The sequence below is a fragment of the Carassius gibelio genome, chromosome B9 (genome assembly GCF_023724105.1).
Source record: "Carassius gibelio isolate Cgi1373 ecotype wild population from Czech Republic chromosome B9, carGib1.2-hapl.c, whole genome shotgun sequence".
Taxonomy (NCBI): Eukaryota; Metazoa; Chordata; class Actinopteri; order Cypriniformes; family Cyprinidae; genus Carassius; species Carassius gibelio.
Genome location: NC_068404.1, coordinates 1,438,729 through 1,459,201, shown reverse-complemented (window position 1 = coordinate 1,459,201; position 20,473 = coordinate 1,438,729). Strand labels below are relative to the sequence as shown.

General features: G+C 40.6%; 1 protein-coding gene, 10 non-coding genes and 1 pseudogene across 11 annotated transcripts; all 12 read left to right on the top strand.

The window, feature by feature from the left end:
* Nucleotides 1-498: 498 nt before the first annotated feature.
* Nucleotides 499-617, top strand: LOC127965645 (5S ribosomal RNA). The gene has a single exon (XR_008155363.1). It is a non-coding gene; the product is annotated as a 5S ribosomal RNA (ribosomal RNA).
* A 363-nt stretch (nucleotides 618-980) lies between these two features.
* On the top strand, nucleotides 981-1,099 carry LOC127965725 (5S ribosomal RNA). Its single transcript, XR_008155437.1, has one exon. It is a non-coding gene; the product is annotated as a 5S ribosomal RNA (ribosomal RNA).
* Nucleotides 1,100-1,463: 364 nt separating this feature from the next.
* LOC127965746 (uncharacterized) lies at nucleotides 1,464-1,582 on the top strand (annotated as a pseudogene).
* A 364-nt stretch (nucleotides 1,583-1,946) lies between these two features.
* On the top strand, nucleotides 1,947-2,065 carry LOC127965693 (5S ribosomal RNA). The gene has a single exon (XR_008155408.1). It is a non-coding gene; the product is annotated as a 5S ribosomal RNA (ribosomal RNA).
* Nucleotides 2,066-4,683: 2,618 nt separating this feature from the next.
* Nucleotides 4,684-4,802, top strand: LOC127965644 (5S ribosomal RNA). Its single transcript, XR_008155362.1, has one exon. It is a non-coding gene; the product is annotated as a 5S ribosomal RNA (ribosomal RNA).
* Nucleotides 4,803-5,165: 363 nt separating this feature from the next.
* Nucleotides 5,166-5,284, top strand: LOC127965643 (5S ribosomal RNA). The gene has a single exon (XR_008155361.1). It is a non-coding gene; the product is annotated as a 5S ribosomal RNA (ribosomal RNA).
* A 360-nt stretch (nucleotides 5,285-5,644) lies between these two features.
* LOC127965621 (5S ribosomal RNA) lies at nucleotides 5,645-5,763 on the top strand. The gene has a single exon (XR_008155341.1). It is a non-coding gene; the product is annotated as a 5S ribosomal RNA (ribosomal RNA).
* A 363-nt stretch (nucleotides 5,764-6,126) lies between these two features.
* On the top strand, nucleotides 6,127-6,245 carry LOC127965688 (5S ribosomal RNA). The gene has a single exon (XR_008155403.1). It is a non-coding gene; the product is annotated as a 5S ribosomal RNA (ribosomal RNA).
* A 4,141-nt stretch (nucleotides 6,246-10,386) lies between these two features.
* On the top strand, nucleotides 10,387-10,505 carry LOC127965793 (5S ribosomal RNA). Its single transcript, XR_008155480.1, has one exon. It is a non-coding gene; the product is annotated as a 5S ribosomal RNA (ribosomal RNA).
* A 366-nt stretch (nucleotides 10,506-10,871) lies between these two features.
* Nucleotides 10,872-10,990, top strand: LOC127965700 (5S ribosomal RNA). The gene has a single exon (XR_008155414.1). It is a non-coding gene; the product is annotated as a 5S ribosomal RNA (ribosomal RNA).
* Nucleotides 10,991-11,356: 366 nt separating this feature from the next.
* Nucleotides 11,357-11,475, top strand: LOC127965687 (5S ribosomal RNA). The gene has a single exon (XR_008155402.1). It is a non-coding gene; the product is annotated as a 5S ribosomal RNA (ribosomal RNA).
* Nucleotides 11,476-17,398: 5,923 nt separating this feature from the next.
* On the top strand, nucleotides 17,399-20,259 carry LOC127964395 (uncharacterized). Its single transcript, XM_052564608.1, has 2 exons — nucleotides 17,399-17,808; nucleotides 18,116-20,259. Exon 2 carries the CDS (start codon nucleotides 18,402-18,404, stop codon nucleotides 20,061-20,063), a length of 1,662 nt encoding a protein of 553 aa, XP_052420568.1. The 5' UTR covers nucleotides 17,399-17,808; nucleotides 18,116-18,401; the 3' UTR covers nucleotides 20,064-20,259.
* The last annotated feature ends 214 nt before the right edge of the window (nucleotides 20,260-20,473 follow it).

Genomic DNA, 20,473 nt, shown 5'->3' with positions numbered 1-20,473 from the left:
AAGATGTGTTTTATTCTAAAAAAAAAAAAAAAAAGAAAGCTATGCCCGATCTCGTCTGATCTCGGAAGCTAAGCAGGTTTGGGCCAGGTTAGTACTTGGATGGTAGACCGCCTGGGAATACCAGTTGCTGTAAGCTTTTTGGAAATTTTTCACTTAGTATATAATAATTTTGCCAAAAAATAGAGTCAATGCCCGATCTCTGAATATTAGCAGGTTTGGGCCTGGTTAGTACATGGATGGGAGACTGCCTGGGAATACCAGGTGCTTTAAACTTTTTGGAAAATTTCACAAATTATATAATAATCTAGCAAAAAAAAAAAAAGAGTCAATGCCCAATCTCTGAATCTTAGCAGGCTTTATGTCTGGTTAGTACTTGGATGAGAGACCGGCTAGGAATACCAGGTGCTTTAAGCTTTTGGGTTTTCTTTCCTACTTAGATAATGTACTGGCGATTAGATTGGCTGATCTCTAAATAGCCCTCTCTTTGCGGCAATCTTCGCTTACGGCCATACCAACCTGGCTATGCCCGATCTCGTCTGATCTCGGAAGCTAAGCAGGTTTGGGCCTGGTTAGCACTTGGATGGGAGACCGCCTGGGAATACCAGGTGCTGTAAGCTTTTTGGAAATTTTTCACTTAGTATATAATAATTTTGCCAAAAAATAGAGTCAATGCCCGATCTCTGAATATTAGCAGGTTTGGGCCTGGTTAGTACATGGATGGGAGACTGCCTGGGAATACCAGGTGCTTTAAACTTTTTGGAAAATTTCACAAATTATATAATAATCTTGCAAAAAAAAAAAAAAGAGTCAATGCCCAATCTCTGAATCTTAGCAGGCTTTATGTCTGGTTAGTACTTGGATGAGAGACCGGCTAGGAATACCAGGTGCTTTAAGCTTTTGGGTTTTCTTTCCTACTTAGATAATGTACTGGCGATTAGATTGGCTGATCTCTAAATAGCCCTCTCTTTGCGGCAGTCTTCACTTACGGCCATACCAACCTGGCCATGCCCGATCTCGTCTAATCTCGGAAGCTAAGCAGGTTTGGGCCTGGTTAGTACTTGGATGGGAGACCGCCTGGGAATACCAGGTCCTGTAAGCTTTTTGGAAATTTGTTACTTAGTATATAATAATTTTGCCAAAACATAGAGTCAATGCCCGATCTCTGAATATTAGCAGGTTTGGGCCTGGTTAGTACATGGATGGGAGACTGCCTGGGAATACCAGGTGCTTTAAACTTTTTGGAAAATTTCACAAATTATATAATAATCTTGCAAAAAAAAATAAAAAAAGTCAATGCCCAATCTCTGAATCTTAGCAGGCTTTATGTCTGGTTAGTACTTGGATGAGAGACCGGCTAGGAATACCAGGTGCTTTAAGCTTTTGGGTTTTCTTTCCTACTTAGATAATGTACTGGCGATTAGATTGGCTGATCTCTAAATAGCCCTCTCTTTGCGGCATTTTTCGCTTACGGCCATACCAACCTGGCTATGCCCGATCTTGTCTGTTCTCGGAAGCTAAGTAGGTTCGGGCCTGGTTAGTACTTGGATGGTAGACCGCCTGGGAATACCAGTTGCTGTAAGCTTTTTGGAAATTTTTCACTTAGTGTATAATAATTTTGCTAAAAAATAGAGTCAATGCCCGATCTCTGAATATTAGCAGGTTTGGGCCTGGTTAGTACATGGATGGGAGACTGCCTGGGAATACCAGGTGCTTTAAACTTTTTGGAAAATTTCACAAATTATATAATAATCTTGCAAAAAAAAAAAAAAAGACTCAATGCCCAATCTCTGAATCTTAGCAGGCTTTATGTCTGGTTAGTACTTGGATGAGAGACCGGCTAGGAATACCAGGTGCTTTAAGCTTTTGGGTTTTCTTTCCTACTTAGATAATGTACTGGCGATTGGATTGGCTGATCTCTAAATAGCCCTCTCTTTGCGGCAGTCTTCGCTTATGGCCATACCAACCTGGCTATGCCCAATCTCGTCTGATCTCGGAAGCTAAGCAGGTTTGGGCCTGGTTAGTACTTGGATGGTAGACCGCCTGGGAATACCAGGTGCTGTAAGCTTTTTGGAAATTTGTCACTTAGTATATAATAATTTTGCCAAAAAATAGAGTCAATTCCCGGTCTCTGAATATTAGCAGGTTTGGGCCTGGTTAGTACATGGATGGGAGACTGCCTGGGAATACCAGGTGCTTTAAACTTTTTGGAAAATTTCACAAATTATATAATAATCTTGCAAAAAAAAAAAAAAAGAGTCAATGCCCAATCTCTGAATCTTAGCAGGCTTTATGTCTGGTTAGTACTTGGATGAGAGACCGGCTAGGAATACCAGGTGCTTTAAGCTTTTGGGTTTTCTTTTCTACTTAGATAATGTACTGGCGATTAGATTGGCTGATCTCTAAATAGCCCTCTCTTTGCGGCAGTCTTCGCTTACGGCCATACCAACCTGAGGGCGCTAGAGTGCAACAGGAAGTGAGTTGGCAGTAGTAGGAAGAGAGAGGCTCTTCCATTTTGTAGTTTGGTTTAGTTTTATTAGTTGGTTTGTTTTTTTTTTTGTTTGTGTTGAGTTTATATTAGTTAGTGTTTTTTTTTAACCCCAAACAGTTTATACTGTTTGGGGTTTCATATAACAAAATGACAGATTTAATGGACAAAGGACACGGACTGTCAAATGGACATGAGATGGGGATCAGAGAATCTGGATATATTGCTGACGAGATGGAAAGGAATATGAATGAAGGGAATGCTGAAAGCAGGAATGAGACTTGGGCAAAGGTGGTTTCAAGGAGAAAACAAGATGGAAAAACCAATGGACAAGACAGAAAAATAGAACTACAAACAACTGAAGGTACTGGAACTAATAATGGAGTTGAAGTAAAAAGAAATGATTTATCTCAACGACAGCAAATGATAAAGAAATTGAGCCAACAAACAAAGTATCAGAGGCAATACAGAAAAGAAGCAACATTAACAATGACTGTAAAAGATATAGAAAACACAACAGTAATAATGATCATTAAATCAGTTGAAGAGAAAGTAGGAATTGGAAAACTGATCGGACTAAGAAGAAAGAATAACAATGAATTTGAAATGACTATGGAAAGTGAGTTGGACTGTGATTCACTGTTGAATGGAATCATGATTAACGGAAAAGAATGTGAGATAAGGAAACTGTGTGCAACAGAAAGGATGGTATCTTTCTTGAGTCTGCCCAGCTATATAAAAGATGAGGAAATCATTCAAAAACTGATAGATTGGGGAGTAACTCCCATATTGCCTCTAAGAAGGAGATATCATCCGGGGACAACAGTGGCGGACGGAACACGTTTTCTAAAGGTAAAGTTTCCAAAAGAAGTGACATCTTTGCCATATAAAACCAGGTTCATGACTGAAGAAGGAGTGCAGTACTACAGAGTGATTCATGACAACCAATTGAAGACATGCAGGATCTGTGTAAGTGTGGAACATGAGAAAAAGGACTGTCCGCAATTCAAATGTCGAGACTGTTTTGAGCAGGGGCATTATGCGCGGGACTGCAAAGTCCCACGGTGCCAAGGCTGCGACAAAGCAATCATGAGATGCAGATGAGAGATGGAACATGAGGTAAATGAGGACACAAATATGGACGCACAGGAGGTTATGGGAGATACTGCAACTGAGCATTTAAATGATTCACTGCGGCAGACTCAAGGAAAGGAAGATGAACAGGACAATGAGGAAGAGGAGGAAACCAACAAAGATGAGAATGAAGAAAAGAACAAAGATGGAGAACAAGGAATGGAGACGGGAGAAGGAGTAGACAAAGAGGAAATAAATCTGATTAACAAAGACTTTTCTAAGGAAAAGGAAGAAGTGGACACGACTGGGATGGACTATGAAAAAGGTCAAGAAAAGGATGAGGATAAGGGAATGAAGATACTGCCGGAGGTAAGAGAAGTGGAAAATGGGGGGAGGATTTTTGGTTTGGAAAATAAAGGAATAGAAAGACTGAATAGAGGTGTAAAAGCAAGAACAAAAGGTGGAGTAGACATTCAACAGGTTCTTAAAAAGCAGAAAATAAGAAGAGAAGCGCTAAAGGAAAGGAGGAAAAGTGGAAATGGGGGAAGCAAGACATGTTTTCTTTAAAGACAATGAAACTGATTGAGTGGTGGCAAAAATACATGTGTGCAATTTTTTTAGGATAAAGATGTGTTTTATTCTAAAAAAAAAAAAAAAAAAGAAAGCTATGCCCGATCTCGTCTGATCTCGGAAGCTAAGCAGGTTTGGGCCAGGTTAGTACTTGGATGGTAGACCGCCTGGGAATACCAGTTGCTGTAAGCTTTTTGGAAATTTTTCACTTAGTATATAATAATTTTGCCAAAAAATAGAGTCAATGCCCGATCTCTGAATATTAGCAGGTTTGGGCCTGGTTAGTACATGGATGGGAGACTGCCTGGGAATACCAGGTGCTTTAAACTTTTTGGAAAATTTCACAAATTATATAATAATCTAGCAAAAAAAAAAAAAGAGTCAATGCCCAATCTCTGAATCTTAGCAGGCTTTATGTCTGGTTAGTACTTGGATGAGAGACCGGCTAGGAATACCAGGTGCTTTAAGCTTTTGGGTTTTCTTTCCTACTTAGATAATGTACTGGCGATTAGATTGGCTGATCTCTAAATAGCCCTCTCTTTGCGGCAATCTTCGCTTACGGCCATACCAACCTGGCTATGCCCGATCTCGTCTGATCTCGGAAGCTAAGCAGGTTTGGGCCTGGTTAGCACTTGGATGGGAGACCGCCTGGGAATACCAGGTGCTGTAAGCTTTTTGGAAATTTTTCACTTAGTATATAATAATTTTGCCAAAAAATAGAGTCAATGCCCGATCTCTGAATATTAGCAGGTTTGGGCCTGGTTAGTACATGGATGGGAGACTGCCTGGGAATACCAGGTGCTTTAAACTTTTTGGAAAATTTCACAAATTATATAATAATCTTGCAAAAAAAAAAAAAAGAGTCAATGCCCAATCTCTGAATCTTAGCAGGCTTTATGTCTGGTTAGTACTTGGATGAGAGACCGGCTAGGAATAAAAGGTGCTTTAAGCTTTTGGGTTTTCTTTCCTACTTAGATAATGTACTGGCGATTAGATTGGCTGATCTCTAAATAGCCCTCTCTTTGCGGCAATCTTCGCTTACGGCCATACCAACCTGGCTATGCCCGATCTCGTCTGATCTCGGAAGCTAAGCAGGTTTGGGCCTGGTTAGCACTTGGATGGGAGACCGCCTGGGAATACCAGGTGCTGTAAGCTTTTTGGAAATTTTTCACTTAGTATATAATAATTTTGCCAAAAAATAGAGTCAATGCCCGATCTCTGAATATTAGCAGGTTTGGGCCTGGTTAGTACATGGATGGGAGACTGCCTGGGAATACCAGGTGCTTTAAACTTTTTGGAAAATTTCACAAATGATATAATAATCTTGCAAAAAAAAAAAGAGTCAATGCCCAATCTCTGAATCTTAGCAGGCTTTATGTCTGGTTAGTACTTGGATGAGAGACCGGCTAGGAATACCAGGTGCTTTAAGCTTTTGGGTTTTCTTTCCTACTTAGATAATGTACTGGCGATTAGATTGGCTGATCTCTAAATAGCCCTCTCTTTGCGGCAGTCTTCGCTTACGGCCATACCAACCTGGCTATGCCCGATCTCGTCTGATCTCGGAAGCTAAGCAGGTTTGGGCCTGGTTAGTACTTGGATGGTAGACCGCCTGGGAATACCAGGTGCTGTAAGCTTTTTGGAAATTTGTCACTTAGTATATAATAATTTTGCCAAAAAATAGAGTCAATGCCCGATCTCTGAATATTAGCAGGTTTGGGCCTGGTTAGTACATGGATGGGAGACTGCCTGGGAATACCAGGTGCTTTAAACTTTTTGGAAAATTTCACAAATTATATAATAATCTTGCAAAAAAAAAAAAAAGAGTCAATGCCCAATCTCTGAATCTTAGCAGGCTTTATGTCTGGTTAGTACTTGGATGAGAGACCGGCTAGGAATACCAGGTGCTTTAAGCTTTTGGGTTTTCTTTCCTACGTAGATAATGTACTGGCGATTAGATTGGCTGATCTCTAAATAGCCCTCTCTTTGCGGCAGTCTTCGCTTACGGCCATACCAACCTGGCCATGCCCGATCTCGTCTGATCTCGGAAGCTAAGCAGGTTTGGGCCTTGTTAGTACTTGGATGGGAGACTGCCTGGGAATACCAGGTGCTGTAAGCTTTTTGGAAATTTGTCACTTAGTATATAATAATTTTGCCAAAAAATAGAGTCAATGCCCGATCTCTGAATATTAGCAGGTTTGGGCCTGGTTAGTACATGGATGGGAGACTGCCTGGGAATACCAGATGCTTTAAACTTTTTGGAAAATTTCACAAATTATATAATAATGTTGCAAAAAAAGAAAAAAAAAGAGTCAATGCCCAATCTCTGAATCTTAGCAGGCTTTATGTCTGGTTAGTACTTGGATGAGAGACCGGCTAGGAATACCAGGTGCTTTAAGCTTTTGGGTTTTCTTTTCTACTTAGATAATGTACTGGCGATTAGATTGGCTGATCTCTAAATAGCCCTCTCTTTGCGGCAGTCTTCGCTTACGGCCATACCAACCTGAGGGCGCTAGAGTGCAACAGGAAGTGAGTTGGCAGTAGTAGGAAGAGAGAGGCTCTTCCATTTTGTAGTTTGGTTTAGTTTTATTAGTTGGTTTGTTTTTTTTTTTTGTTTGTGTTGAGTTTATATTAGTTAGTGTTTTTTTTAACCCCAAACAGTTTATACTGTTTGGGGTTTCATATAACAAAATGACAGATTTAATGGACAAAGGACACGGACTGTCAAATGGACATGAGATGGGGATCAGAGAATCTGGATATATTGCTGACGAGATGGAAAGGAATATGAATGAAGGGAATGCTGAAAGCAGGAATGAGACTTGGGCAAAGGTGGTTTCAAGGAGAAAACAAGATGGAAAAACCAATGGACAAGACAGAAAAATAGAACTACAAACAACTGAAGGTACTGGAACTAATAATGGAGTTGAAGTAAAAAGAAATGATTTATCTCAACGACAGCAAATGATAAAGAAATTGAGCCACCAAACAAAGTATCAGAGGCAATACAGAAAAGAAGCAACATTAACAATGACTGTAAAAGATATAGAAAACACAACAGTAATAATGATCATTAAATCAGTTGAAGAGAAAGTAGGAATTGGAAAACTGATCGGACTAAGAAGAAAGAATAACAATGAATTTGAAATGACTATGGAAAGTGAGTTGGACTGTGATTCACTGTTGAATGGAATCATGATTAACGGAAAAGAATGTGAGATAAGGAAACTGTGTGCAACAGAAAGGATGATATCTTTCTTGAGTCTGCCCAGCTATATAGAAGATGAGGAAATCATTCAAAAACTGATAGATTGGGGAGTAACTCCCATATTGCCTCTAAGAAGGAGATATCATCCGGGGACAACAGTGGCGGACGGAACACGTTTTCTAAAGGTAAAGTTTCCAAAAGAAGTGACATCTTTGCCATATAATACCAGGTTCATGACTGAAGAAGGAGTGCAGTACTACAGAGTGATTCATGACAACCAATTGAAGACATGCAGGATCTGTGTAAGTGTGGAACATGAGAAAAAGGACTGTCCGCAATTCAAATGTCGAGACTGTTTTGAGCAGGGGCATTATGCACGGGACTGCAAAGTCCCACGGTGCCAAGGCTGCGACAAAGCAATCATGAGATGCAGATGAGAGATGGAACATGAGGTAAATGAGGACACAAATATGGACGTACAGGAGGTGATGGGAGATACTGCAACTGAGCATTTAAATGATTCACTGCGGCAGACTCAAGGAAAGGAAGATGAACAGGACAATGAGGAAGAGGAGGAAACCAACAAAGATGAGAATGAAGAAAAGAACAAAGATGGAGAACAAGGAATGGAGACGGGAGAAGGAGTAGACAAAGAGGAAATAAATCTGATTAACAAAGACTTTTCTAAGTGTGGCAGATTAGTCAGATCCTCCCTGTAGTGACGTCATGTTATTGGTAGCCTATCTTCCCGCAGGGAGGTGTGTATAAATGGCTGTTTGGTGCGGGCCGGATGTGCGTCATCTGTTCTGTGCCTGCGCTCTTCCTGTTTACCGGCATTCAACAGAGGTCTGTGGTTAAAACACAGCCGTTTGGGCATTTTAACACCGCTTGTGTCATTTTGTGGGGCTTTGCGTACACTGGAGAGTCTATTGTAAACAACCGTTACGTGCGGTCTGGCTCGTTACACTGCCTAGTCCCAGGTACGTAAGATTTAGTATATTGCCAGAGGTTTTAGGTGATGTGGTGTGGGGGTCAGCTATGTTTATCTTTACCGCAGCATTCCCGTGTGTTTACCGTTTGAGTGGGGACATCCAATATATGCTGTTTGGCATCTACTTCATTTCTATCCCGTGGATACTGACGTCAGCTCTGCTTTCTGGTGTGGCAAACGGCTGCGTTATTTGGTATGTGTGTTTATATTTCCGATTGCTGTTCATAAACTATAACTAGTTTACTAATCGTCTTCTTATCTGTTAGGGGCTAAGACTGTGCGTGCTGCATTTCCCTACTACATATAGAAGCACGCTGCTGTTTTGTTCCTGCTGGATTTGCTTTCGTTTCTTTTCTGTATATTTTTGCTGTGTGTTTTCATCATTTTGTCCTGGGTGATTTAGCGCGGCCCGATTTTGGAGTTGTTGGTTAAAACCTGCTCCTACTGTGACTGTATTTTAAAGATCTTTTCCTCGTACGTTGGGAAATAACGAGTTCGAGGGCCGCGCTCATTCAGATATTTATTTCTTCATTTTCCCTTTGTGGTGTTTCTCATTTTGGACTGGTTCAGAATGCTGAGATTTTCTCTTGGACATTGTTGTCTTTAAATTTATTTTCCTTTTCCTTTTGTGTTATTATCTAGCTGTTAAGCTAGAATTTATTTATTTTCTTTATGTTGGAAGGGTTTCTTTTGCTCCCCTGCATTTAATAAGTTTTTATTGATTAATTTCTATTGATTTGATTTATTTTGTTTTGTATTACAATTACAGGAGCTGTGTGTCCGACGGCAGTGAGGCTTTCCTTCACCGTGTGCTGTGTTATGCTGTGTGAGCACCACTGATAAAATCACGGGTATTGGAGTGAGTGTGTGTGTGTGTGTGCACTTAGTGTGATTCTCCTCTTTTGCTCCCTCTCTTAGCCCATTTGATGCCAATAGGCTACAGCTCCGAAGTAAATGTGAATCCTTATTGTGGATTGTGATTTCCAGCTTAGTAATTGGCTGGGTGACTATTCCTGCATTTTAAACTTTTGTACTAATAAACAAACACTCTTTTGCTACCCACGTCTCTTGCTCATTTTATTCAGTGGAATGAACCTGGGTTCCTTATAACATTTTAAGTGAACTGTGATTCCCTGGTATAGTCCCAGGGTGGCGTAGTCTATTGTATATCTCTTGAGTGTTGAATATTGCTGCAAAAAGACCACTTTGCCACATAAGGAAAAGGAAGAAGTGGACACGACTGGGATGGACTATGAAAAAGGTCAAGAAAAGGATGAGGATAAGGGAATGAAGATACTGCCGGAGGTAAGAGAAGTGGAAAATGGGGGGAGGATTGTTGGTTTGGAAAATAAAGGAATAGAAAGACTGAATAGAGGTGTAAAAGCAAGAACAAAAGGTGGAGTAGACATTCAACAGGTTCTTAAAAAGCAGAAAATAAGAAGAGAAGCGCTAAAGGAAAGGAGGAAAAGTGGAAATGGGGGAAGCAAGACATGTTTTCTTTAAAGACAATAAAACTGATTGAGTGGTGGCAAAAATACATGTGTGCAATTTTTTTTAGGATAAAGATGTGTTTTATTCTAAAAAAAAAAAAAAAAAAAAAAAGCTATGCCCGATCTCGTCTGATCTCGGAAGCTAAGCAGGTTTGGGCCAGGTTAGTACTTGGATGGTAGACCGCCTGGGAATACCAGTTGCTGTAAGCTTTTTGGAAATTTTTCACTTAGTATATAATAATTTTGCCAAAAAATAGAGTCAATGCCCGATCTCTGAATATTAGCAGGTTTGGGCCTGGTTAGTACATGGATGGGAGACTGCCTGGGAATACCAGGTGCTTTAAACTTTTTGGAAAATTTCACAAATTATATAATAATCTTGCAAAAAAAAAAAAAGAGTCAATGCCCAATCTCTGAATCTTAGCAGGTTTAGGTCTGGTTAGTACTTGGATGAGAGACCGGCTAGGAATACCAGGTGCTTTAAGCTTTTGGGTTTTCTTTCCTATTTATATAATGTACTGGCGATTAGATTGGCTGATCTCTAAATAGCCCTCTCTTTGCGGCAGTCTTCGCTTACGGCCATACCAACCTGGCCATGCCCGATCTCGTCTGATCTCGGAAGCTAAGCAGGTTTGGGCCTGGTTAGTACTTGGATGGGAGACCGCCTGGGAATACCAGGTGCTGTAAGCTTTTTGGAAATTTGTCACTTAGTATATAATAATTTTGCCAAAAAATAGAGTCAATGCCCGATCTCTGAATATTAGCAGGTTTGGGCCTGGTTAGTACATGGATGGGAGATTGCCTGGGAATACCAGGTGCTTTAAACTTTTTGAAAAATTTCACAAATTATACAATAATGTTGCAAAAAAAGAAAAAAAAAGACTCAATGCCCAATCTCTGAATCTTAGCAGGCTTTATGTCTGGTTAGTACTTGGATGAGAGACCGGCTAGGAATACCAGGTGCTTTAAGCTTTTGGGTTTTCTTTCCTACTTAGATAATGTACTGGCGATTAGATTGGCTGATCTCTAAATAGCCCTCTCTTTGCGGCAGTCTTCGCTTACGGCCATACCAACCTGGCCATGCCCGATCTCGTCTGATCTCGGAAGCTAAACAGGTTTGGGCCTTGTTAGTACTTGGATGGGAGACTGCCTGGGAATACCAGGTGCTGTAAGCTTTTTGGAAATTTGTCACTTAGTATATAATAATTTTGCCAAAAAATAGAGTCAATGCCCGATCTCTGAATATTAGCAGGTTTGGGCCTGGTTAGTACATGGATGGGAGACTGCCTGGGAATACCAGATGCTTTAAACTTTTTGGAAAATTTCACAAATTATATAATAATGTTGCAAAAAAAGAAAAAAAAAGAGTCAATGCCCAATCTCTGAATCTTAGCAGGCTTTATGTCTGGTTAGTACTTGGATGAGAGACCGGCTAGGAATACCAGGTGCTTTAAGCTTTTGGGTTTTCTTTTCTACTTAGATAATGTACTGGCGATTAGATTGGCTGATCTCTAAATAGCCCTCTCTTTGCGGCAGTCTTCGCTTACGGCCATACCAACCTGGCCATGCCCGATCTCGTCTGATCTCGGAAGCTAAGCAGGTTTGGGCCTTGTTAGTACTTGGATGGGAGACTGCCTGGGAATACCAGGTGCTGTAAGCTTTTTGGAAATTTGTCACTTAGTATATAATAATTTTGCCAAAAAATAGAGTCAATGCCCGATCTCTGAATATTAGCAGGTTTGGGCCTGGTTAGTACATGGATGGGAGACTGCCTGGGAATACCAGATGCTTTAAACTTTTTGGAAAATTTCACAAATTATATAATAATGTTGCAAAAAAAGAAAAAAAAAGAGTCAATGCCCAATCTCTGAATCTTAGCAGGCTTTATGTCTGGTTAGTACTTGGATGAGAGACCGGCTAGGAATACCAGGTGCTTTAAGCTTTTGGGTTTTCTTTTCTACTTAGATAATGTACTGGCGATTAGATTGGCTGATCTCTAAATAGCCCTCTCTTTGCGGCAGTCTTCGCTTACGGCCATACCAACCTGAGGGCGCTAGAGTGCAACAGGAAGTGAGTTGGCAGTAGTAGGAAGAGAGAGGCTCTTCCATTTTGTAGTTTGGTTTAGTTTTATTAGTTGGTTTGTTTTTTTTTTTGTTTGTGTTGAGTTTATATTAGTTAGTGTTTTTTTTAACCCCAACCAGTTTATACTGTTTGGGGTTTCATGTAACAAAATGACAGATTTAATGGACAAAGGACACGGACTGTCAAATGGACATGAGATGGGGATCAGAGAATCTGGATATATTGCTGACGAGATGGAAAGGAATATGAATGAAGGGAATGCTGAAAGCAGGAATGAGACTTGGGCAAAGGTGGTTTCAAGGAGAAAACAAGATGGAAAAACCAATGGACAAGACAGAAAAATAGAACTACAAACAACTGAAGGTACTGGAACTAATAATGGAGTTGAAGTAAAAAGAAATGATTTATCTCAACGACAGCAAATGATAAAGAAATTGAGCCACCAAACAAAGTATCAGAGGCAATACAGAAAAGAAGCAACATTAACAATGACTGTAAAAGATATAGAAAACACAACAGTAATAATGATCATTAAATCAGTTGAAGAGAAAGTAGGAATTGGAAAACTGATCGGACTAAGAAGAAAGAATAACAATGAATTTGAAATGACTATGGAAAGTGAGTTGGACTGTGATTCACTGTTGAATGGAATCATGATTAACGGAAAAGAATGTGAGATAAGGAAACTGTGTGCAACAGAAAGGATGGTATCTTTCTTGAGTCTGCCCAGCTATATAGAAGATGAGGAAATCATTCAAAAACTGATAGATTGGGGAGTAACTCCCATATTGCCTCTAAGAAGGAGATATCATCCGGGGACAACAGTGGCGGACGGAACACGTTTTCTAAAGGTAAAGTTTCCAAAAGAAGTGACATCTTTGCCATATAATACCAGGTTCATGACTGAAGAAGGAGTGCAGTACTACAGAGTGATTCATGACAACCAATTGAAGACATGCAGGATCTGTGTAAGTGTGGAACATGAGAAAAAGGACTGTCCGCAATTCAAATGTCGAGACTGTTTTGAGCAGGGGCATTATGCGCGGGACTGCAAAGTCCCACGGTGCCAAGGCTGCGACAAAGCAATCATGAGATGCAGATGAGAGATGGAACATGAGGTAAATGAGGACACAAATATGGACGCACAGGAGGTGATGGGAGATACTGCAACTGAGCATTTAAATGATTCACTGCGGCAGACTCAAGGAAAGGAAGATGAACAGGACAATGAGGAAGAGGAGGAAACCAACAAAGATGAGAATGAAGAAAAGAACAAAGATGGAGAACAAGGAATGGAGACGGGAGAAGGAGTAGACAAAGAGGAAATAAATCTGATTAACAAAGACTTTTCTAAGGAAAAGGAAGAAGTGGACACGACTGGGATGGACTATGAAAAAGGTCAAGAAAAGGATGAGGATAAGGGAATGAAGATACTGCCGGAGGTAAGAGAAGTGGAAAATGGGGGGAGGATTTTTGGTTTGGAAAATAAAGGAATAGAAAGACTGAATAGAGGTGTAAAAGCAAGAACAAAAGGTGGAGTAGACATTCAACAGGTTCTTAAAAAGCAGAAAATAAGAAGAGAAACGCTAAAGGAGGAAAAGTGGAAATGGGGGAAGCAAGACATGTTTTCTTTAAAGACAATGAAACTGATTGAGTGGTGGCAAAAATACATGTGTACAATTTTTTTAGGATAAAGATGTGTTTTATTCTAAAAAAAAAAAAAAAAAAAAAAAAAGCTATGCCCGATCTCGTCTGATCTCGGAAGCTAAGCAGGTTTGGGCCAGGTTAGTACTTGGATGGTAGACCGCCTGGGAATACCAGTTGCTGTAAGCTTTTTGGAAATTTTTCACTTAGTATATAATAATTTTGCCAAAAAATAGAGTCAATGCCCGATCTCTGAATATTAGCAGGTTTGGGCCTGGTGTAACAGATATGCAGGTCAGCGATTCATGGGTTAAATTCTGTTTTGTAAATTCAGACTGTTGGTACTAAATACCAGCCTGGCTGGACTTAAATTACTTTACGATACCCATGCGAGCCTCAAAGGATACCTGAAACCAAATTCCTTAACATACACACACACACACACACAAAAGAAACCTTTCTTTTTGTTCCTTACTTTTGTAAGTCCTTTATTAAATATGTATTTTATATGTTTGTGTATTGCATAAAATGGTTAATCCTGGGTAAATGGTTAAAGTGCTGACTTATAAGTGGAAATGCTTGATTTCAATCTTATACTTTCTCAAAAAGAAATGTTCTGCAACCCCCACACTCCTTGGTAGCTCGTAAAATTTTACGAGCTCACAGGACCACAGGACAGGAAACCTAATCCTTACAAAAGAATGATAGAATGTACTCAAATGTAGTCTTAATGTGTATAGTATTGTTTTTGCGGTACATTAGAGGTTTCCCATATAAATTGGGAATATCTGCAGTGTTATCATGTGTTAAACAAATCTTTAAATGTGTAATTCGATCTAAAGATTAGATCTTTGGTCATATATATATTATGTCTAGTCTTGTTCTAATCGTCATGCTTTGACAGACCCATTTATCTAGAGCAAAGTAATGAAAAATGTATTTAATCTGGAATAATGAACTTGCTTTAATATTCCTGATGAAATCGGACAGGCCCTAAATCATCAGGGGGTTGTCTCAACAGAGACAAAGGAACTTTCCCTCCGCTTCAGATCGCGGACATTCATTGGATGCTCCCTCGAAAATGGGCGTGAACTATTTCAAGCTATAAGAATTGACCAAACAAGGTCCACCCTCTCTTCTTGCTCTTCTTTCTCTTCTCCGTTCTCGGACACGCTGCTCTCCAACGTTGCTTCCGCGCGGCCATAGGCCGCGCTCATAGCGCGAACCCCCTCAGCACAGGGGCTGAGAGAAAAAGCCATTTTAATGGCTCCTTTGGAAGCTTTCGTTTCGTTCGTTTTCTTTTCTTTTCTTTACTAAGTTTATTAAACTATTCGCCTCTCCACGCAAGGAAGACGAATTCTGGAACAATGTTTGTTGAACCTTTCAAATACCGCGCGAGGACAGAACAAAGGACCACGTGCTCCACGCTCACGCCAAGCGCAGCGTGCACGCGCGTCACATGGCCTCCGTTTCATGGCACATGGCTGTTTCAACGCGCAAAGCTCACAAGCTCGACGCCGATCTCACGCCACACTCACATGGGACACTTCTGCAAGTATCACTTTCTCTATGGAGATTTAAATGCTGGTTTAAAGTGTTGTTATGATCTGATTTGTTGTTGGCTTCCCAAAAGTTACTGACTATGATTTTCATACCTGAGCTCATTCTGTGATCTCTCTCGCTTTCTACACTTCTCTCTCTCTCTCTCTCTCTCGTTCTCTCTCTCTCTCTCTCTCTCTCTTTTATTTGGATTCCGTTATGTCTTGTAAATGTTTATTGTCTGTATTTTCGTACGCATATTTACTCTGTGTGATTTGTAGTTTGATGTATTACTAGTTGAATTATTAAAAACCCATATATAAAATGATTGACTTTGGACTCCACCCCACTCACATTACGAGTCACTGAGATGTGTCTGATCTATAGCTACAAGCTCTAAATTTAGAAACTAAATTTATCATAAGGATAGGATAATATTTTCATGGCCAGAGAATACTTTTCCTTGAATTATAAGGCGTGATAACTTGATTTGAAAATTGATAGGTCTACAGTGGTGTGCTGGACATACCACGGTTTGATCTGCATTTACAGTAAGAGATATCACAATAATTGATATGAAGAATGTAATATTGACATATTAATGAGTAAATTACAGTGCCCTGTGATTAGTATTGGTATTGGCAATTGAGCTATTTTTCATAATCAATAAAATTAAATGTAACTGTCATCTGAGATATATATTAATCAAATTCTTGATTAATTATTCAAATTCCCTATATATCATTTGAGTTAATTACTATGTAAAACTCAATGTTGTTACATTTTGGTGGAGGAACGCGGCTATTTCAAACTTCGTTTTGTGAGCAATCAATCTGTGTATATGGTTTTTAATAATTTCTGCACGTGCGCTATGAAATTATGTAACGTTACTTGTGAGATGAGTCGCAAGACGCGAACTCACTCCTAACTGACTGAGGCAAAAAGCTGGTCAGTAAGCACCTAGGTATTTATAGAAACTTAACAGTATAGTCACTGTTAATTTTAATGAAAGTAATCTGCAGTATAATGTTAAAAGTATCCTGTTAAGAAAGACCAAAATCTTTTTACAGTGAGAACATTTTAATATGAATAATTAAAAGATGAAGAAATCTTTTATTAGTTGCAACATGTAAATCTGAACATGAGCGATGTTCCTCTGATTCAGTAAAAAGGCCTTGTTATTAAATATCGTTATTGAATTCGTGGTAAACCACAGTAATATTCAAAAATAAAACGATAAAAACTCCTGGTCTAAAATTGGCTTAGCTACCCGATTTTTAAACCTAAAACATTTAAATCATAAGTGCTATTTTGATAAATGTTTATTGGAGTCAACAGTTGGAAAATTCCTGTTTTTATTACAGTTGTGTTTTGGAAGTGAACGGATCCTTCTTCAACCTATGTTAATATAGCACCTCAGAGATTAAAACCTTTGGTTTGTTACTGGTGATTTTTGATGCAGAAAATCAGCCTGACAAACGATCAGATAAATTCTAAGTCATATTGAAATTGTAATTCCTCTATCTAAACACTAGAGGGAACGTGTGGGTTAGAAATTTCAGGGTACACCCTGCTTTCTGATTCCAGCTTGCATGAGTGCAAAGCTGCCAACCTGTGGCCATTTCAGATAATGCACTCTGATTGCTAATTTATAATCCCCTGTGATGTATATTTGAATTGGATGTCTAAATTCTCGATAATTATTTGCATTTACAGCTTTGCTCGTGCGAATATTATTACAGGGAAACAAAAGAATGTTCTCTGCCTTTGACTGTTTACATTTACTTTGAGTTTGGTTCAAACATGATTTGAATTAAAATGTAATTGTTTAATAGTGGAAATCTAGATGTGTCAGGTCAACCACTGATTGACCCACTTAGAAGGTAAGCCATCTAGTGGCAGTCTCCTGTTAAATCGACTAACAGACCTATGTCTTTTCCTTTCTGTTTTGAAACTGCATGTCTACTTTTACCCCTTTTGATTAATCTCACCCTGTTTGATTAATTTCATGATCATTAATGATAACTTACAAGCTATCAATGGTTATTATAGGATATTATTCCGATTTTCCTTTTAATTCTTACATGCTTATTTTAAATTTTGATTTAAACCAGTTTTGAATTTTTAATTTGAATTAAGTTTTCTGCTCAGCAGGTTAAAGACAGAGAAGCAGTACTTTCCCCCCCTTGTGGTGAAAACCAACTACTCCTTCTCCCTTGTTTCATTACTGTCTTTTAATTTGATGTTTATTATTTTGCTTCTCTCTTTTGACTTAGGTTCTTTTGATAATTACCATTATTATCATAAATTCCTTTGTTTTGTTTTATCATGATTAGGTAAAGCTGTTACCTTTCCTCTCTACATATAGTTACTCAATTGATGTTAAACAAACCAAACCTTAATTAACTTTAAGTTTCCTTTGTTCATCCTTTGTGTATTTGATTGTAGAACTCCCTTGGTGATTGGACAGTCATCTCAGGTTTCCAGTGAGCAAGGCTGCCCGATCGGTGTTACCGATACTGGCTGCGAGTGAAACTCGGTCCCTCTTGTCTCAAGAGACATCAGCAATTTTGGCACTCCAAAGGTTGTGCTAAAAGTCACAAGCCGTGCTGTCCTGCGACACGCCAGAGTAACGGAGGACCGGGGACACTGCGGTTCAGTGTTTGGGGAGCACCGGGGAGGTTGACCAAGCCACTGGTTCCCACCTGAATGACTTCAATTCAACCAGGTGAACCAAAAGTGATAAAACCTATCCACTTATTATAAGCCACAGAATATTAGATATTCCCCCGGATATATTTTAAGTGTTCTGACCCTTTTGCTTCTTTAAGCCACACCATATTTCTAGGTTTCCTACCCAGATAGCCCACTCACCTGTTGGCCCTATCTTAAAACCTAGCAGTAGGCTTAGGCCTCCTTATTCTCACTAACACGTTGTGTTTCTATTGTTTTCATCTCATTTCAAGTGTTGTGTTTCACTTTGATCTTTTTCTACCACCTGTTCTGTTGTGATTTGTTTCTTTCATTTCACATAGAGACAGTAACCTGGGAGCCACCAACGAAGTTAAATAGTAGAGCGACCACCAGCAGCCGGTGTCATCACACGACCCGCTAGGCTACTGCCTGTCAAATCTCCATTTCAGGTCCTTCGTTGACCCAAGTTAATTGGCTACTTAACTGTCTGACTGTTTGCATCAGTCAGCCCCAAAATTCTCATAAACGGCACAGCCCGTATGAATATAGCTCGTTAAACGTAGAACGAACTTGCATTGGTCTTTTTGTGTGTGTGTGCTGTGCTTCTCTCACCGACAGAGAATCAGGATGTTCCAGGCATCCAGTCCAGCAGTCCACGGGGGCCACCTCTCGACATGGTTGAAAGCAGTGACGACCCCCTTCCTGCCCAAGGATGCCATTAACCTGCAGCACCCAGAGCAACTAGACACCGAGCTAGATGAACTGATGGCACGCGATCCAAACCAAAGCGACTACTACAGAGAACTCGCCAGGATCTTCAGAAGCCTAGTTCACATTCTCGTCGCCCAGGCACGGCTCAGTGAACGGAGCAACATCGCGGAGGAGGCCTGGAAGGACCAGGCCCCAACCCAGAGTCATCTTGATCAGCTCCTCCTCGAGACCCAGAACCAGCGCGAGAAAGAGGACGACACAGATCCAGAGCTACGGACAGGAGTTGAAAGACTTCACAATGCCCTGCAAGATCTTCGCCTCGACACAGATCAAAGAGAACAGCTGGAGAGAGAAGCCAGAAAAGACCTCACCAAAAAACTCCAGCAAGGTGACGCTCTCCTAAAAAGAGCAGAGACTGAATTGAAAGAAAGAGTCTATAAAACCTGGGCCTGCAAAACACACTTGCAAGCGGCCCAAGCTAAATTCAACAAGCTTACTCTGCAGAGAGACAAGCTCCAAGATGAACTTTACACTGCTCACACAGAACTGAGACAATTTCACAGATTACAGAGTGGCTGGATCGGAGAAACGCACACCACAAAATTTCTCCCGGGCCGCCACTCCAACCCTTTCAGCCAAGAACCCAGAGCTGGAAAAGGGGGTGTAATCTCCCTTCTAAGGAAATCACCAGCCAGCTTGCAAGAACATCTGTCAATAACGGAGGGAAGAGAACCCTTCCAGAGAACGCATGTCACCAAACCCTGCACTGCTCACAGAGAACTTCACAAGCTAGCCAGAAGCATCTCTACATTCATTCCAGATCCTGCAGGAGGACATGATGTTCATGCTTCTTTACAAGCCATTGACTTTCATTTGCAAACTGTCGCCAACGTGACAGATGTGAACACATTGTACCTGTTAAAAATCACGGCCAGCCGTGATGTGCATTGCTTTCTGGATCGTCAACCAGAGACTGTCAAAGCGTACTACCAGCAACTGCTACAGACTTTGATTCTTGAATTCTCTGATCCAAACTCAGATCATGGGCTCCTTATTGCTATGGACCTCAAACAGGGCCGATTTGAAAACCCACAGACTTTCTGTAGTCAGCTACGAAACACCTACTTCGGAGCATGCAATGAACCAGGTATGGAACAGGATTTCAACTTAAAAACTCTGTTCCTCCCAAACCTACATGCCAGTTGGAGTTTTCATCTCAGAGTCCCAGCGTGTCCCCGTAACAGGACTACACAAGAGTTACGGAACTTAGCCCACAAAGCTTGCACCAAGCAAAAGACGATTTGTGAAAAGACTGTGAAATACCCCAAAGTCTCTGTCTCTGAGCACTGCTTGGAGTTAACCCTAGATGGCGCTCTACAACACCACAGTCACAGACATCTTTACAGAGAGTCAATACCATTCCAAGCCAGCAGAGGGCAACACAGTGCAGCCACGTCTGAGACAGCAGAGATCCTGAGGGTGCTGAAAGATCTTCTTCACATGAATACTCGCAAGGAGGATGAGCCAAGCACCCAGAACACTGCCCGAGCTCCACAGTCAACAGCTACAGCTAACTGAACGAGACAGCACAGGTCCTCACACCAGGTACCACAAACACAAGGTACCAGAAAATGCTGTTTTGACTACCTGCCTTCGCAGCGAGCTACACAAGACCGGTCCTCATCACCCACCGATCGTCCCACCTGCCCTAATGCCAACATTCCTGGGCAGCCCTGTCAAAAAGGGGGTGGGTCAAAAAGGAGTCAACAGGGAAAACCTGATCGACACAGGATTAAACCTGACGGTGATCTCATCTTACCTTTCCAAAAGACTCCAATTTGAAGCTAAGAGACAAGATCGAACTCTTACACCTCAAACTTATGAACTGAAGGTACAGGTGTACAGACAGGATGACATCCAGTTTGAACAGGTTGTTTCCATTCACCTGACATTCGTTCCGATGAGTCTAATACATCCCATGTATGTCC